This window comes from Barbus barbus, assembly GCF_936440315.1.
Source record: "Barbus barbus genome assembly, chromosome: 6".
In the NCBI taxonomy this organism is placed as follows: domain Eukaryota; kingdom Metazoa; phylum Chordata; class Actinopteri; order Cypriniformes; family Cyprinidae; genus Barbus; species Barbus barbus.
In genome coordinates, this window is record NC_136734.1 from 23,023,760 (window position 1) to 23,041,418 (window position 17,659).

The 17,659-nt window shown below is 36.3% G+C and overlaps 2 protein-coding genes across 5 annotated transcripts in view; both read right to left on the bottom strand.

Moving 5' to 3' along the window:
* Positions 1-8,115, bottom strand: part of LOC306871556 (doublesex- and mab-3-related transcription factor 1-like) — a 60,386-nt gene extending 52,271 nt beyond the window's left edge. The window contains exons 1-3 of one of the 2 annotated variants that reach the window (XM_079419592.1): positions 7,743-8,098; positions 7,027-7,186; positions 126-283 (exon numbers count right to left, since the gene is read on the bottom strand). In XM_079419592.1, coding sequence (XP_079275718.1) covers positions 126-283; positions 7,027-7,186; positions 7,743-7,934 — 510 coding nt within the window. In that variant the 5' untranslated portion in view covers positions 7,935-8,098. Of the gene's footprint in view, positions 1-125; positions 284-7,026; positions 7,187-7,742 lie in introns of both variants that reach the window. The other variant, XM_079419591.1, reaches the window with a different exon arrangement.
* Positions 8,116-9,095: 980 nt separating this feature from the next.
* LOC306871353 (KN motif and ankyrin repeat domain-containing protein 1-like) overlaps positions 9,096-17,659 on the bottom strand; it is a 72,474-nt gene continuing 63,910 nt past the window's right edge. For all 3 annotated transcript variants that reach the window (XM_079419200.1, XM_079419202.1, XM_079419201.1), the window contains 6 exons: positions 15,559-15,646; positions 14,742-14,961; positions 11,378-11,520; positions 10,665-10,865; positions 10,389-10,487; positions 9,096-10,146 (listed from right to left, as the gene is read on the bottom strand). In XM_079419200.1, the coding sequence (XP_079275326.1) occupies positions 10,087-10,146; positions 10,389-10,487; positions 10,665-10,865; positions 11,378-11,520; positions 14,742-14,961; positions 15,559-15,646 (811 nt within the window). In that variant the 3' untranslated portion in view covers positions 9,096-10,086. The remainder of the gene's footprint in view (positions 10,147-10,388; positions 10,488-10,664; positions 10,866-11,377; positions 11,521-14,741; positions 14,962-15,558; positions 15,647-17,659) is intronic.

Sequence of the window (17,659 nt, forward strand, 5' to 3'; positions counted from 1 at the left end):
ATAATAATATGTATTATTAGCATATAATGGTCGTACATATTATCATCAAATAAATTTATAATATTAATTAAAAAACTGAAAAGGGGTGCTTAATTGCACTTGACATGAGGATAATATCCATTCACCTGGTATTGCTGGTAGTTGTACAGGTTGCTATAGTAGGATGAGTATGGTGTGGGTTGGTAGAGGTTGTAATATGAGGCATCTACCATCAGGTCAGACGTGCCCTCAGTGTGCCCTCTGCTGGTCGCTGCAGGACTTACAGCCAGCATGGACCGGCTCCCTGAAACATCAGACAATTGGTCAAAATGAGGTCTCTTCTCTGGCAAGCTCATCGCTTTAGCCTTATGCCTTAAGACGACATATTTAACAGTGTGCAAAATTGGAAATTATATAGTAGGGCTGTCATAGATATTGTGGCCATAAGAATTCACAATATCTATAGAAACCTTGAGTCAAATCATTTTTTTACTTTGTTTATTGAGTTTTTCTTTTTCACCCAACAAACATAAGGATACTGATAAACACGGGGCACAAGACTCTAGCTTTCTCTGTCTTCTTTGGAGCTCCTATCAAATAACAAGAGAGAAAATAGTCAATTTCAACAGTATGATGAATAAATATTATTGGTAACACTTTACAATAAGATGTCATTTGATAACATTAATGTATTAACTAACAATATATTTACTACACAATTTATTATTCTTTGTTAATGCTAATAAAAATACAGTCGTTCATTGTTCATGTTAGTTCACAGTGCATTAAAGTTTACTAACAACTTGTGATTTTAATAATGCATTAGTAAATGCTGAAATTAACATTAAGATTAATAAATGCTGTGGAAGTATTGTTCATTCTCCTTTCATGTTAACTAATGTTAACTAATGAACGTTATTGTAAAGTGTTGCCATATTAACATCTAAACTGATTATTTAACCTGTTAACTTGTGTGCCCGTATTTTAAGCTCTTTAACCTTCAGTAGCCACTGAAGTCAAGCAGTAAGAGCGCTGCTAATTCAGTATTAATGTGCGTCTAGAACGACCACAGATGAGGCATTAAGTGAATGGCACTGCAACCAGGCTGAACATTTTACAGAGTTTAATGTAGCGATGTGGTCGCTCAGTTTTTCCAAGATCAGTTTTAATCGTGTAACTGTTAACAGATCTGAACAAAGAAATTAAGTGTTACTACACACAGGCCGTATTGATTGCAAATACAAAAATAAGACGAGTAAAGAAAACACGGTACTTATTGAAATAATCACCCTTTACTTAAATATATGAACACAGAAAACCTCTGTTAACAGGTTAATGTAACATTTCCCATTCTAATGACTAGTAAAATAATGGCAACGCACTCTGAAGAACACGGCTCTTCTCGGATAGCTGCTTATGGATGGAGCTTATAATATGACAAAACAGTTTGAATTTGAATTGTGTAAATTTGAGTTATTGGCATATTTATTGAATATTATGTGGCATTTAACATAGTTCGGAATTTGATTTTTTTATAACTTGAATATTGAACATTTGAAATTTAACACAATTTAATTTTTTAATGGCAGTTTTTTAATAGACATGTATTTTTAGACAGCAGATTTTTTTTGTTCTGAATTCTTTGACTGCAAATCCAGTTTTTTTTTAAATACAGCTTCAAGTGTTCAAGATGAAGAAATTCAGAACATCAAATTCAATATTTCAAATTGAAAGCGCAGAAATTCAGAAAGTAGGTCAGAGGTCATCCACAGGGAAGAGTAGATGATCTCTGAAAAGTTGAACGAAGCATTGACTGCGACCGGGAGGGGACATGTTCGGTTCAATTACGCTAGTTTTGTCCTGGCCATGACATTTTACTCGTGGGAGTGTGATAATATGTTAACGCCACGAGATCATTTTGTCGAGGTAAGGACATCCTTATGTCGTGGTCACTCGATGTGAAGTTGAAGGAACAACATCCATTTCTCCTGGCCACAAGTTTAAGTAACAAACCTGTATGACCATAGCAACCTGGGATTATGAGAGATGGATAAAACCACATTTTTCTCCATCCCAGTCTTGCAATCCGTTAACTGATCGTGTCTTTATTTAATATTTGTATATTATTATTATAAAACTGTAGGCTAATAATAATACTATCATTATATTATTATATTAACTGGTTAGGGTTATATTTTTAGATTTATTGTTATATATATTTATTTCCCTTTCAATTCGTGTAGAGCTTTACCTAATTAACATACTGTATAATTATGCTAGTATTATTAATATGCTACCATATTTTGCAAATACTGTAAGCGCCTGACAATTATGCCAATTAAGTTTTGACATTATGATTGTATTTACACCCATATGTGACAATGAGCGTGTTTTTTTTCTCCATTCTGTCACCGATGGAGTTTTGGTTCCTTGCCGCTGTCGCCTCTGGCTTGCTTAGTTGGGGACGCTTCATTTCCAGCGATATCGCCGACCTTATTGCAAAGACACTATTCAAACTTATTGACACTTTATTTTCCTTTTTTTTTTTTTTTTTTGATATTGTGCAGTGCTTTGACACAATCTGCATTGTAAAAAGCGCTATATAAGTAAAGGTGACTTGACTTGACTTTTATAATAGTCTATTAATTAGCCGAAATAAAATTAAATATGTTAAATTCAAGCTTTAAACTACACTTCCAGTAAAATATTCCTGTAGGTCATATAGCATAATCAAAGCTCTATTGGCATGTCGGCATTTACAGTAGGCTATATAACCAATAATAATAATAATAATAAAGAAATGTTATGGAAAAAGACAATAAGTTAATGGATTTGGGATGAATAAAAATGTTTTCTTGTGCCTATTTTATTTGATGTACTTCATGTAATTTATTCATGATAAACTTCATTCGAATGCTGTCTACATCAGTCCGGTAGCCTAGGTCTACGGTTCAAATTTAATAATGTTACAATTTGTAATAATTAATATAATAATATCTTAATTAAAAATTAAATATTAATAAATCCATCTCTGATAATCTCAGGTTGCTATGGTCACGCAGGTTTGTTTATGCATTAAACTACTCGTGGCCACGAGAAAAATGTGTGGTTCCGTCAACATAGCATCTCGAGGCAGAGTACTGCACGGGTCCTGTTTGAGACCCGCACCCGCAGTAATTGACAGAACACCCAACCCGTTATCCGACCCGAACCACACCCGCATTAAATCTCTTACATGAGGTAGACAAAACTCATTTATTAAAACTTTTATTCAAATTGTGAATAGCAGGAAATAGGCGGTGCTCGTGCACCCAAAATCCTGCCGTTTCCACGGCTCTTCGCGGCAAGCACCACCAGAGAAAAATAAATTTAATTTAATTTAAAAAATATATATATTTTTTTGTCGTCTTTAACCAATTACCGGGCAGATTATTAAAAACCAATAGAACATTTCACTGAGCTCATGTAGGTAGTGTTGAAAACATGACGAAGATCATTTAAAATGTAATAGAATTCCCATTGGATGATACATTAAAAATGTTTTACAGAGATATAAAGAAAGAAAGAAACTAAATCCAGAGCATGCGTGTACAAGTTGGTTTGCCAGGTAAAAATACAATTACGTGTAAAATGTCATAGTTAACTGTGTCTGACATGAAAACTACGCTATAGCTAATCCCATGAAATGAGAAATAGCAAATTACACATATAATAAATTTCCATTATGTTACTTTATGAAACTATGGCAATGTGAGACCGCACAAAAGATTTTCAGAGATCCAGGATTACCTCGACAAAATGATCTCGTGGCATTAACATATTATCACACTCCCACGAGTAAAATGTCATGGCCAGGACAAAACTAGCCTAATTGAACCGAACATGTCCCCTCCCGATGACCTCTGACCTAATTTCTGAATTTCTGAGCTTTGAATTTTAAATATTGAATTTGATGTTCCGAATTTCTTCTTCATCTTGAAGCTGTATTTTTAAAAACTGAATATTTCCAGTCAAAGAATTCAGAACAACAACAAAAAAAAATCAGCTGTCTGAAAATATGCGCTTATTAAAAAACCACCATTAAAAAATTTAATTGTGTTAAATTTCAAATGTTCAATATGAGTGAAGTGACATACTGCCAAGTATGGTGACCCATACTCGGAATTTGTGCTCTGCATTTAACCCATCCAACGTGCACACACACAGCAGTGAACACACACACACACCGTGAACACACACCCGGAGCAGTGGGCAGCCATTTATGCTGCGGCGCCCAGGGAACAGTTGGGGGTTCGGTGCCTTGCTCAAGGGCACCTCAGTCGTGGTATTGAGGGTGGAGAGAGCGCTGGACATTCACTCCCCCCACCTACAATCCCTGCCGGCCTGAGACTCGAACCCGCAACCTTTGGATTATTCAAATTATAAAAAAATCTAATTCAGAACTATGTTAATAGCTATGTTATAATAGTTAACCTATTACAGCTTATATAATTGTACCAGATATACAAATTAATAAACACACAAAAAAACACTAGAATATGAAAATAACTTTCACTGTACTCTGATCAAGCTGCAAAAAACCACATGTTCTTCATCAGTATTTTTGCCTTGTTTTCAGAGCAAATGTCTAAAAATCCTTAAATTAAGATACATTTACTTGAGAAGCAAAATGACAAAAATACAATAGTTTTGTTTTAATAAATTGATCAAAATTGAAGTTCTGTCTAACACAAAAACAAATATCTGCCAATGGGCTCAGAAAAATCTACCTAATTTTAAAGCAAAATTATTTTTCATACCCCACTGACACGTCCATTTTTGTTTGAAGCATAAACTAAAATTATTCACTTTGCTCAGTTTCTCTGACAACAAGCCTAATCTACTGTGCGTTTGCAAGGCATAAAATACATAGTCAACAAATGCAAAACGCTTTAGTGCTTTAAGTGAACGTGATGGCAGATTCACAGTAATATAAGAAGTTACTTTGTCTATTACAGATGGCTCAGCATGTGTTATGCCTTGTGTCACTTTGTCTCTGACGACAATTACTGAAAACCTCCAGTAACTCCTGTTTCATCTGTCAGCAACCAAAGAGGCAGTGGAGTACAATTACAGAGCATATGCAGCCTTGACCTGTCTGATATCCAAACTCCTTCCCCAGTGCTATCGGAGCACTAGGAACAGGATGTCTCTCATGTTCATTGAACACAACAGCCCTCCGTGGATATGGTCTGGCATGGCACAATGGCCATCTATGCCGAGAGCCTCCCCTCCCCTCATATGAGAATGGAGGTGCACCTCACTGACTGTATTGTGTTCTGAGGAGGGCGGCAGAATGGAGAATCATGGGATGGGTACAAGATGTCCATGGTCACGGATCCTTTCGTTTTTTTCCCCCTCTGCCACTCACACAGTCATGGACAGTTCAGGGGGTCAAGAAGAGGTGCTTATCTCCTCATTTTCAAGGACCTGATTCACAGAAACTTCCCGCAACAAGTTGAGCTTAGATTTTATTTTAATAAAAGAGGGTGTAAATTGATGGACAAATAATGAGAGCGAAAAAATACTGAAGGTCACTGTAGTGAAATAACTTCTAATGCTATGCAAGGACATATCACACACAATAAATCAAGAACTCATTTATTCCACAATAAACTGAAGTACGCTTTTTTTAATACTTTATCTGGCAATTATGATAACAATTTGGTGAAATTTATTTCAAAAGCAAATTCAAAACAAAAAGTATGCTTACATTTGATTAGCGAACACTAGGTCTAGCTTCCACATTTTTGCTTCAGTTAATTTCTCAGGGTCATTTTTTTAAATTATAGCTACTTTGGGTACTGTCACGGTTCTGTTTCTGTTTAGTTCCCTGTTTTGCCCATATTTGTTTTTTCCCAGTCATTAGTTAATTATCTATCATCCCCATCACCTGTGTTTGATTAATTATCTAGTTAGCTCCTTTGTTCTAGTCCCTTTATAAGTCTTGAGTTTCCCTTCAGTGTTTGTCCGTTCTTAAGTTAGTAATGTCTTATGTGAGTTGATGCTGTCTAATAAAGAATACTCCTTTTTGGTTGATTCCGTCGTCGAGCGCCTTATTGCCACAACCACCGACGCATAACAGGTACCATTTATCTACAAAAATCTATACTGAATATTTATATTATTTTCAAAAGGAAATGAAATATACCATTAATTTAACACTGTATGGGTACGTTGTCACAGTAAGTGGTAACCTGCTGTAATAAAGTCAGCAATCTTTTTGTTGTTGTTGTTGTAATATTACATATAATATTCTAAAGTAGATAAAAGCCATCTTACACAACATATCTCTAATTAAAATGTATTACAGGCTATTTAATGGCTTTTCAGATTTTCAGTAAAACAGTTATCAAAGTTAATATACAATGTATGGAAAAATGATTCGGCAAACAGATATCGTATTAATGAACAAAAAAATTTAAACAAGTTCCATAAAATTACAACATACAGTATACAGCGGTGGTCAAAAGTTTGCATACACCTTGAGGAATCTGAAAAATGTTAATTATTTTAACAAAATAAGAATTATCTTTAAAAAAAATAGCATTTTTTTTTAGTTCTGTCCTCAAAAAGACATAATATATGTTAACATAGCCCACAAGACAAAATAATTGAATTCATAAAAATGACCCAGTTCAATTGTTTAAATATGCTGGAGTGTCCCTATTGTTTTATTAAAATAATTAACATTTTTTGACATTCTGCAAGGTGAAAAGGTGTGACAGAGCTGTAACCCATGACAACTTGCCCCAAGCTCACATTCATGAAAGATGCCCTTACAGTTAAAATCTTAAAAATAGTTGACTCTTGCTAAAATATATCTCAGTGAGGTTTTACTGACCTGACTTGTTACCCAACAGTTATTACAAATACTGATGTTGGAAATTTCTGCTAAAATTAATTCCCAAAATAATGTTTTAGCTATTTATTTGAAACAAATATATTGTGAAAACTGTATTTTTGAGTCAATTTTGTTTTTTAATCAAATGAATGCGGTTTACTCACCTAGGTTGGTGGGAGAGGTGGGTGATGGCGGCTCTGAGATGATAGTAAACACGTTATCACCGGCGGCCTCGTTTTTCACCAGAGTGTCTGAACCAGACAGGTTAACCGGACTGCAAATGCCCAGCTCTTCCTCCTGGGCCTGCTGCCTCCGTAACGCCACCTACAATGACAAACAGTCACCTCAAGGCCTGAAACGCCCGGGCCACTTCACTCTCTACGTAATAAAAGTACCACGAGGCATTTGAATTATAATTTGATTACAATTAAAGTGAATACAATTTGTTTTTTCTACCGTCCTCCATATTTCTGAAAAAAAAGAATCTCGCTAATCTCGTTTGAGGCGCCAAATTGCAGCTAGCAGAAAAACAATGTAACTAGCTACAAAACGTTACTATGATTATAAACAATTTATCTTTATTATTGTAGCAAACAATCACATTTTTTGTAAACTCGACTGTAAACATGGCTAAAACATACTTTAGTCCTCTTTAAGTACCATTGAATTTATAATCAATTGAGAAGGCAAGGCATAACATATGGAGTTGGTTTACTTTTATATTTATAAACAACTAAGTTAAGTAAGCTAAAGAGGGAAATTAGAGCACAAGAGAGCGGAAGATGCAACGAACGTTGAATTAATAAATAAATAAACAAAATAAAATAAAGAGAGACAAGCTGAACTGGCATCCCGTCGAGGATGGCTAGAGTAACGTTACCTGGGCGGCCATGACCCGCTGTCGTTCAGCGATCAGTCTGCATTTCTGACACTGGCAGTCTCTCCAATTGCAGAAGCGTTTGTGGCCCTTCAGCGGCGACACGAAGCCGTGGTTCCTGCAGCGAGAACACTTCGGCATACGAGACGGTTTCGTGACAGACAGCGAACCGTTATTCTGCTCTCCCTCGCTCATGCCGGCAGGTGATAAAGATGCTGCTGCTTCTGCTTAGAAAATGTCACGCGAGCCGATTGTAAAGCGCTTATAAAGGGGGGACAGAGGTCTGATACTCAAGTTTGGCGCGAGGAACCTGTGCATTCCAGCGCGCGCGTGGGAGATGATGTGCAGTTTCTCCCACTGAGACTAGGTGACTGCCAAACTGTCTCATGAAATCATGCATCATAAGACACAAAACAAAATGAGAGCATAAAGGGTGATTACATTTTGGAATAAGATTTTTGAAATAGGCCTAAGTGAAAGGGTGTCACAGATTCGATATGGGCTCCAGTCAGTTGTTGGCATTTATTTAGGTATCGAAGTAACGCAAAATTAAAAATGCCATGATTCATAAAACGTGATTATTTGCACATAAAACAGTAAGATAAGTGCTAGGGGCCAAAATGGGGTAAAGAAATTATGAGAATTTTTATTATTATTTTATAGTCAACATTTTATATAGTTTCTTTTCAGGCTTATATGTCTAAAAGTACTTTGATTTTGGGAAGAAAAAGGCAGAGTCAACAGAAACTGAATATTCTCAAGGTGTTTTAAAAAAAAAAAAATACTTGAAGTAATATTTACTTGAAAATGAGACTAAATTAACTGCAGTTTCGCAGAAACACATAGGCTTAGCTAATTATCACAATACTAACGTTAATTGTCAAGAATGACGGCCAGTGGAGAAAGACACTTTTTGCAGCATAATGGTGCAGTTACGGGGTCGACCAGCAGGGGCTAACGTGCCAAACCAGGACACTGATCATGTTTCTAACTTTTCTTTGTTAGATTGTCCAAATCTAAAATACAGCTTAAATACAGCTGAAAAGCTGCTCATCATATTTTAATGCCTGCCGATCTCCCCACATGCAAGGAGTCGGGCTAACTTGTAAGCACAATTTTAATTAGTTTAATAAAATTAAAGTACAATTAAAATGCTTGATATTAAATTAACATGTCAAAATACAAGTATCCATTTAATATATACAATGACATTTTCAACTATTTGAATAACAATGCCTAATAAGAAAAGAGTTCAAGCCATCATGCCAGGCCTACATTAGCTGTGGATTCCAGTAGAGGGAGTCATTGTACTATTGACCTGTAAGAAAGAAGAGTTTCAGAAGAGAGACGGGCACAAGCCATGTCATTTTAGTACTTTATTATCAAGTTATTGGTTACTATCTGTAGTTATCTGTTATTCTACTTGTGACTACATCAAAGCCACATATTAGACCTACGACATAAGTTTATTACATGAAGGCCAAGCTACTGCATCCACTTATCGCAAACATACAATATATACAATCAAAGTACAATAATTTCTGATAAAAACTTTTAATAGGTACATATATAACTTCATGTTACAAAGTAAATCTGAAATGTCCAAGCCATAAAATGGCAAGTATAAAAGTAAGGACCAAATGCAAATCTAGAAACATGGGTGTAAAATAACACGTTGAAAATCTGTGTTTCAACCTCTGATACCCACTGGACATCTATACTGGGGATTTAATGGAGGAGAAAAGATTTTAACCCCAAAGGCTGAACATATTGGGCAGCATATACATGGTTCAAATAAAGCTCATTGTCAGGCAACATTGGCCACATCTTGGAATTATAAATTATTGATTATTTAAAAAAAAAAAAAAAGAGAGAGGGGAAAAAATGTTGACTTAAGCTTTAGACCACTCAAAGGAAGAAGAATACAAAGATATATCCATATATTATCAAATTAAACATTTATATGAGAATAACAATATTCTGAAGGCAACTCCATAGCCACTTTCCAGTTGTCGTCTAACTCTGACATCATTACGCTGGTGATTTCAGGCAGAAGAATACTTTCTAAATACATTCAGGGTGAGTACACATTTGAGGTCTTTAAGGGACTGACTCTTAGCTAGCAAGTCCATTTGTATTATAATCTAAAAGCCAAGGAGAAAGACATAGCCCAGGAGAAGTTTGAAAAAAAAAGTGCTCAGTATAATTGCCTTCTATCCATTAGTTGAGGTTCGAAGTACGTTTTCAGTCTTTTAGCTGTAGATTTGGTTTCTAGCTGATGAAAACGGTAGGCATGGCAGAACCTGAAAAATAGCAGCTCAGGCAGGGTGGGGTTGAAGCTCTACGATCAAACATGCCCTTTCCTTGTAGGACTGGGTGAAGTCTTCCTCCCAAGTCGAGGCGTACCCTGTGAACAGATGACAGACATAAAAGATATGATTTACAGTTAACGGAGCCAAACATGAGTCAGTTGCAAAATTATAATAAGCAGAGTTTAGAGTCAGAAGGAGGCATATTACAAAATAAATTGTGATCATCCACTGAAACAGTCCAACTTAATAAAAAAAAAAAATTCTAAATCAACACAATGTACAAATAAATCAAATGAATGCACTGTGTATCAGCTGTATGTGAATTGCGATCACTCACTGGTGATTGAGCTTTGGAGAAGTTCATATGGGCATACAGCAACACTCCTATATCCTTATGACCTGCTTCCAGAGCAATCGACAGGGCATTGCTCTCATCCTAGAGACAAGAAAACAAACATACAAATGGCAAACACCTCATTAGCCTCACTTGCTTTCTGATAACAACAGCAGTATCCACTACGAGAAATGAGTTGAACACATCGCATAAATATACATCTTGTTCATTGAACGTGTTTGGTGGAGTATCTAGGTTAAATTGAGACTGTTCACTCACATTATCGCTAAGTGTGGCGTCGCAGCCCAGCTGAGCCAGTAGTAGCTTGACTATCTCAACGTGGCCATGTTCACTAGCGCACATCAGTGCGGTTGATCCCTCATCATCCTGGATGTTGACGTCTGCACCGCAGGCGAGCAGAGCCTTCACCATGTCCATTCTGCCATGACTGACAGCCAGCATTAGCCCTGTCTGACCAGCCTGTACTCACAGGTTCAATGAGATCAGTTTAGAGACTTAAAATGTAACAGACTACTGCCTTAAAAGCAAATAATCTAGTTTAAATGTACTAATCAATTTATATTTATTCAATTTTAACATTTATTTATTTTTTATTAATTCATCATGATGCCTAACTAATGTCAATGAAATGGACCATGCACTCTTAAAAATAAAGGTTCTTTATTGGCATTGATAGTTCCATGAAGAACCTTGAACATCCATGGAACCTTTCAAATGCAGATTTTTTAAAAATGTTCTTCAAAATGGTTCATTTAAGAACTGTTCATTAAAAGGATCTTTGGGGAACCAAAAATGGTTCTATGGCATCACTGCAAAGACACCCTTTTGTAACCTTTATTTTTACGAGTGTAGGCTATTTTCAAGTATTATCTAACTGACCATTCAATCTATGCAAAAAAAAAATACTACTAATAAATGTGCTTAGTTTAGTTTAAAGCAATGCTTAAGTGCAACAGTAGAATAAAACTAACCTGGCTGGCTTTAGCATTGACATCGCCTTTGCCGAACAGCTCTTCAACCACCTTCATGTCCTTCTGGGCCTCCACGGCGGCAAGCGCTGCTAGCATGATGGGAGTATAGCCTGCCTTATTCTGCTGATTGACATTGCAGACATCTGTGACGAAACAGAGAGAACAAGGGAATCAGAGAGACCGTTGAGCCCACCCTTGTAGTAAATGCATTTGGAAGGAGACCGTCTGTTGTTTGAACTTAAGAGAGGGGACATGCAGGCTATTCAGACTGAGAGTCATGGGTTGTGGAAGAAGAGAAGGACCAAAGCAGGGATTCACTGACTGGCAACGGGGCAAAGATGGCTAGAGGGTCTGAGAATGGAAGCAGACAATTTAGACAATGGGGGCCGCACCAAAAGAGTCAGATAGTAGAGGAGCACAAAGGCATTGGGATAATGGGCTTTTATTTTCAGGAGTCAAGGCACCTCATCATGTGGTATTCACAGAGCTCTTTGGTGCTTTTTGGAGGGGGAACAGTGGGAAACTGCATGAGTCTGGATGTGGCTGGAGGATTAGCTATTAGCTCATGTACATTACCATTCAAAAGTTGGGGTCAGTAAGATTTTTTTTATGTTTTTGAAAGTTTCTTATTGCAATTCAAATTAAATTTATGTTGATTGTTTTCTGTTTTAATTAGGGCTGTCAGTTTACCCATGTTAACTTAATTGATTAGTTATGAAAAACGACGTGATTAAAATTAGGGATGCACAATATTGGATTTTTGCCGATATCTGATATTTTTCCTATCATTTTGGCCGATACCGATATATTTCCTTCTGTTTGGAAACAACACCAAGTCTCTCCTGTGCAGAAATAATAACCAAAGTATTTTTTAAAATTTTGGTTAGTTTTTAACAAGAACTTATTTGTTAGAATTAAATAAACAATAATGAAGGTTTTTGACAGTACATTGAAGCGTTGAAAATAACTATAAATAAACTAATCTACTCGCTCCATTTCCCCCCCCTGAAAGATGCAGTGTTAACCCTAACATTTTATTTTAAGATTTAACATTTGTAGATTGTCTAAAGCAAAAAGAGTTGTAAAAATTCTGAAAATCTTTTAGCGCTTATGATTTGTTTAAAAAGTAAAACAGTATATAAATCAGTATATATAAAATATGAATAAATCAGTATATATAAAATTATTTAATTTACAAGTGTCATGTTTGTGATTTTTTTTTCATGTAAGCTATAGCTTCTGACCTTAAAATCAAAATATAATAATTTTATGACATCAATTACTGCCTTATCTAATCAGGAAACAGTCTAAATGTTACTTGTGTAGGCCATTTTACTTTTAATTTAATTAGAAGTAGGCCAACAGCGCCCCCTACAGATTAAAACTCTTTACCGAACGGGTATAGGACCCAGGGGAGGCTGTCACTGCTGCCGCTGCACGTGCTATATGGTTTACCCTATCACAAACTGAACTCACAGATTAAATGCAGCTATCCAAAAGAGTGAATCTAATCATCATTCAGACAAAACTTTACTTCAAAAATGAGTCACACTGTTGACGTGATCTAATCACTAGCACACCCTGAGCACATGCGAGTTAAATCCTCTTAACTAATAATTTTTCATATCGGGCCGATGCCTTTATTTACATTTAAAGCGATTATCGGGCGATTCCAATATCAGTCCTATAATATCGTGTATCCCTGATTAAAATATTTTAACGCAGTTCACACACTTGCCCTGCCCCCAGACTTGTGCATCATCATAAATTTCATACAGTTGACAAATATGATGCAGGACAACAATTCCATAAATGTAATTATGCCCTAAAATTCAAGATATTGGGGCAAAAATGCTCCTCTGAGTTTTTGTCTCATATTTATATCATATGATAAGCAATATCTCACGGGTGCTGTTTGTTCCGAATATAACAAGTGCAAACGTGAATTTATACAAAGTCTCCGAGCTATACAGCAGTGATTAGTTTCTGAATGAATCTGCGTTTTGAATCAATCGAGTGAATCAATTATTCAAAAGCCCATTCATAAAGTGAGCCATTTACTGAATTCCTTAATGAATCAGCCGTTTGAACGAATCGAATGAATGACTCATGAAGATATTTACTGCCACTTGCTGCCAGTTTTAGTTTCTATGGAAGCCCATTTCCGCCACTGAATAAAAAAAAAAAAAGGTTATTGTGACTTTTTATCTCACAATTTTTTCACAGAATTTTGAGATATAAACTTGCAATTCCGAGTTATAAAGTCAGAACTGAGAGATATAAACTCACAATTCGGATTTTTTTTCTCAGAATTGCGTGATATAAACTCGCAATTGCGAGTCAAAGTTCAGTTTTGAGGGGGAAAAAAGACTGAAATGTTCTCAGAATTGCGCGTTTATTTCAGAATTGTGAGTTTATGTAAGTTTGTGAGCTTCTGTAAGTTTCTTATTTAGAGTATTATTTCATTTAAAAAAAGGGGGGGCTTTGAAGGAATAGTTTACCCAAAAATTTTAATTATGTCATCATTTACGAAACCTTTATTACTTACTTTCTTTTGTGGCACATAAAACAAGGTATTTTGAAGATTGCTGGTAACAGAGCTATTTTGGTTACCAATGACTTTCATTGCATGAATGAAAAATGATGTTTCTCAAATGATCTGCTTTTATGTTAGATCATTGTAGCCTAAACGTTTATGTGTAATATATTTTATGTTGAATCAAATAAAATATTTCTTTCTAAAGCTACTATTTGTAATATTTACTTAATACTTTCTCATTTAACACAAAAATAGCTTTAAATAAGCTTTTGGGGGCCTTTAAATAAGCTTTTTAGCAGCCAAATGTAATTTGTGATTAATTAGATTAATTAAACATTAATTTTAATCGGGATTAACAATTTTAATGACTGACAGCCCTTATTTTTATATATTTAAAATGTATTTTGTTCCTGTGAGGCCAAAGCTGAATTTTCAGCAGCCATTACTCCAGTCTTCAGTGTCACATGAACCTTCAGAAATTATTCTAATATGCTGATATGGTGCTCAAAATAACACTTAATATTTTGGTGGAAAGGTGGTTTCTAGGTGGTTGCTTACTGGTTCAACTCAAAAGACCACTGATGTTTACAACTGTTATTAACATTTATCTCTCTTGATCGAATCGCAAATGGACAGCGCTAACTACAGGGCTAAATGGGCCCAAAGTATTTTTTGATCTGATCACGTGTGATAACGTTACTCTTTATTCATGCTGATGCGTCCCCAGCAACACCAACATGCCGCCTTCACACGTCAATCACCACTGTGCTAAAAAGCTGGTTGTAAGAGGCTTTAAAAAATATGGAAATTTTGTCAAATACTTACCAGCATCCAGCAGCTTTTTCACAATGTGGAAGTTGGAATGGGACACACTGTAATGGAGGGCAGTGTTGCCGTTGCCATCGGCCATGTTTACGATGTGTTGCAGCAGGGCAGGGGAGATGCCTCTGAAAGCATTCAGGTAGTCCTCCACCATCTCCGGCACGGCCGTCTTCTGACTGGACACTCGGAACCACTCGTGCTGCACTGTGTTCACATATGACCTCTGAAATGACAAAATTATAAATATGAGAAAGATCAGCATGTATTATAGAAGATTTACTGTACACGGATTGTGCTATTTGTGTAGTAACAGTTCAGAAACCCTTCAGAAACCTCCAAATCAAAGTAAAAAAATACAATTTGTAAACAGAAGTAAAACAAAGAGAAACATCCAGGATCTTGTTACATAATAATCCTAACTAGTCTAAATTACATTCACTTATCAGATTCAGCTTTTCTGACATTCAGGACAAATACAGCTTTGACATAAGCCAAGACTTAAAAGTAGCCCAGTCAGCACACAGCTGGGCGAGTCACAGACCCTCTGTTCGGAGGTCAGCAGAAATAAGAGTTGATCCAACATTCTTTTACACCACATTAACCACAAAGGAGCCAATATCCTTCCTGTTTCAGGTGCGTTGAAGCATAGCTTGAAGAAACATCTAAAACTCTGAGTCGTTTGTTTGACAAGATTGCTGACTAAGGAAAACCATCAAAGGCATCAAGAAAATAGAGGATTTCAATTGAGGATAATTTTACTAATCTGGCATCACAGATATTATTTTTGTGCACTGAGGGTTTAGACATGGCTAAAACTTACCAAATCTTTACTAGATAAAGCCTTGGGGTCATTGAGGTGGGATTTCAGCATGTTGCATGAAGAAAGCATCTTCTCATTCAACTCATACCTGAGGAAAAACAAAACTATTAAATGCATGACTCATTTGAGTATCGGACAAAGAACCCTGTGTATAAACATGTTTTTGAATCAAAAGAGGAAACCAGACTTGGAAGTGGTCAGGGAATTCTGGACTGAACACATTTGACAAAGACGCTAATGTATTTTCATTATCTGCATTCAAGTAGGTAATCGTAATGTAGAGGTTGTGCTAAAAATATTTATTATCCACAACTCTGACTCAGTTTTCCGTAATGCTCTATTTTTACTCATAAGAAAAAAAAATCTGCTTGGTATTTGTTTTAAGAACATCTGTGGCTAGAGCTCTTTTTGTCTTGTATGTTGCACTGTGGCTTCTTGGCTTTCACAATGTGAAAAAGACAACAGACCCTATAGTCTTGTGATCAGGTTATACAATTTAATGAACAATATCCTATTAATTATTCTACTGGACTACACTAGGAGTCTCTTATTTCTCTCCCCTAATCTTTACATCGCTCTTGTAGTTTATTTTTAATTTGGTGCTTTAAACCTTTTTCTCCCTTTCAATTCTAATTTCTATTAGCACCTTTTACTGTTGGAATGCTTGTAAAGTAGGGAAACGTAATAGACCAGATACATCATTTTTTTTTTCTTTTGAAATGAATATATTTAAAACTCTGTAAATGTTTTAAATTAGTAAATGTTTGAAAATGTAATGACTGGCATTTTCCATTTTGCGTGTTCAGTATAATCGTTCAACTATCTAAAACCAGATACACACTGGAATGCAAAGTGTAGCTAAAGAAGCATTCGTTTCTTTAACGGGAAGTGGTGGCCTAATATTAGAAAGTTGGACTCGTAAACCAAAGGTTGCGAGTTCGAGTCTCAGATCCGGCAGGAATTGTAGGTGGGGGAAGTGAACGTACAACCCAGCACTCTCTCCACCCTCAATACCACGACTGAGGTGCCCTTGAGCAAGGCACCGAACCCCCAACTGCTCCCCGGGCGCCGCAGCATAAATGGCTGCCCACTGCTCCGGTTGTGTGTTCACGGTGTGTGTCTGTTCACTGCTTTGTGGGTGCACTTTGGATGGGTTAAATGGGTCAAATTCCGAGTATGCGTCACCATTAGAGGTCTGCAAGCCCGTCGGGACCCGATGGAGACATGCTGAGTCCATTCAGGCCGGGCTCGGGCCATTTTTTTTTTTTTTACAGATCGGGCTCGGGTTGGACTCGGGCTCATTTAGCTTCTCTCCTTTAATTATGCCAATATAGGCCTACGCACAGAGCACACATGGCGACTGTATGAAATACTGATTATATTATAAATATTACACATTGCCTACGCAATGCATATTTGCACCATTAGTATACAGGTGACCGCTGACCATGCAGAGCATCAGGGAGAATTTGGTTACTAAAAAATTCCCAATGCGTCAGGAAAAGCTGCATTTTGGATCTTCCATGCATTTGATGATGATCCTGACTCGCCGTCTCCTCATTGGATGCGCCTTTAGAGTTTTTCAGAAGCGCTCCTGCTCAAAACCGAAACTGCTTTTTTTCCTTTATTTTATAAAAAGCATGTTTTGTTGATATTTTGAGTGCACACAAATAAAAGTAGACCCTTTACAGTTCCGAACAATGTAGCCTATTACTCTTACCTTTATGAGTAAAAATAAGGTGTAATTTGAAATGTTTCCAATGCAAGTGACAGCTCTGGCGCGCTTCAGCTTCCACTCTCCGTACAAACGACTGGATATGCGTCAGTACACTTTTATCTAGGTTAAGCATTTAAACTAACATTGTGGAGCTGTTTTATAACTCTAGATTTAATTTTAGACAAGTCGTGATGATTTGAGAAGGCTAAATTTATAAAAAAATAGGCTATGATCAACTCACTGTCTGCCGCTGGCCGCTTGGTCGTTCCTTTAAAAAACAAAAACTTACATTTAACGAATAAAAAAATGCTCCAAACATTTTTCTGAATTAACTTAAAATAATGAAACGAAATACACTTTGCCATTTCATACAAAACTGAAGTA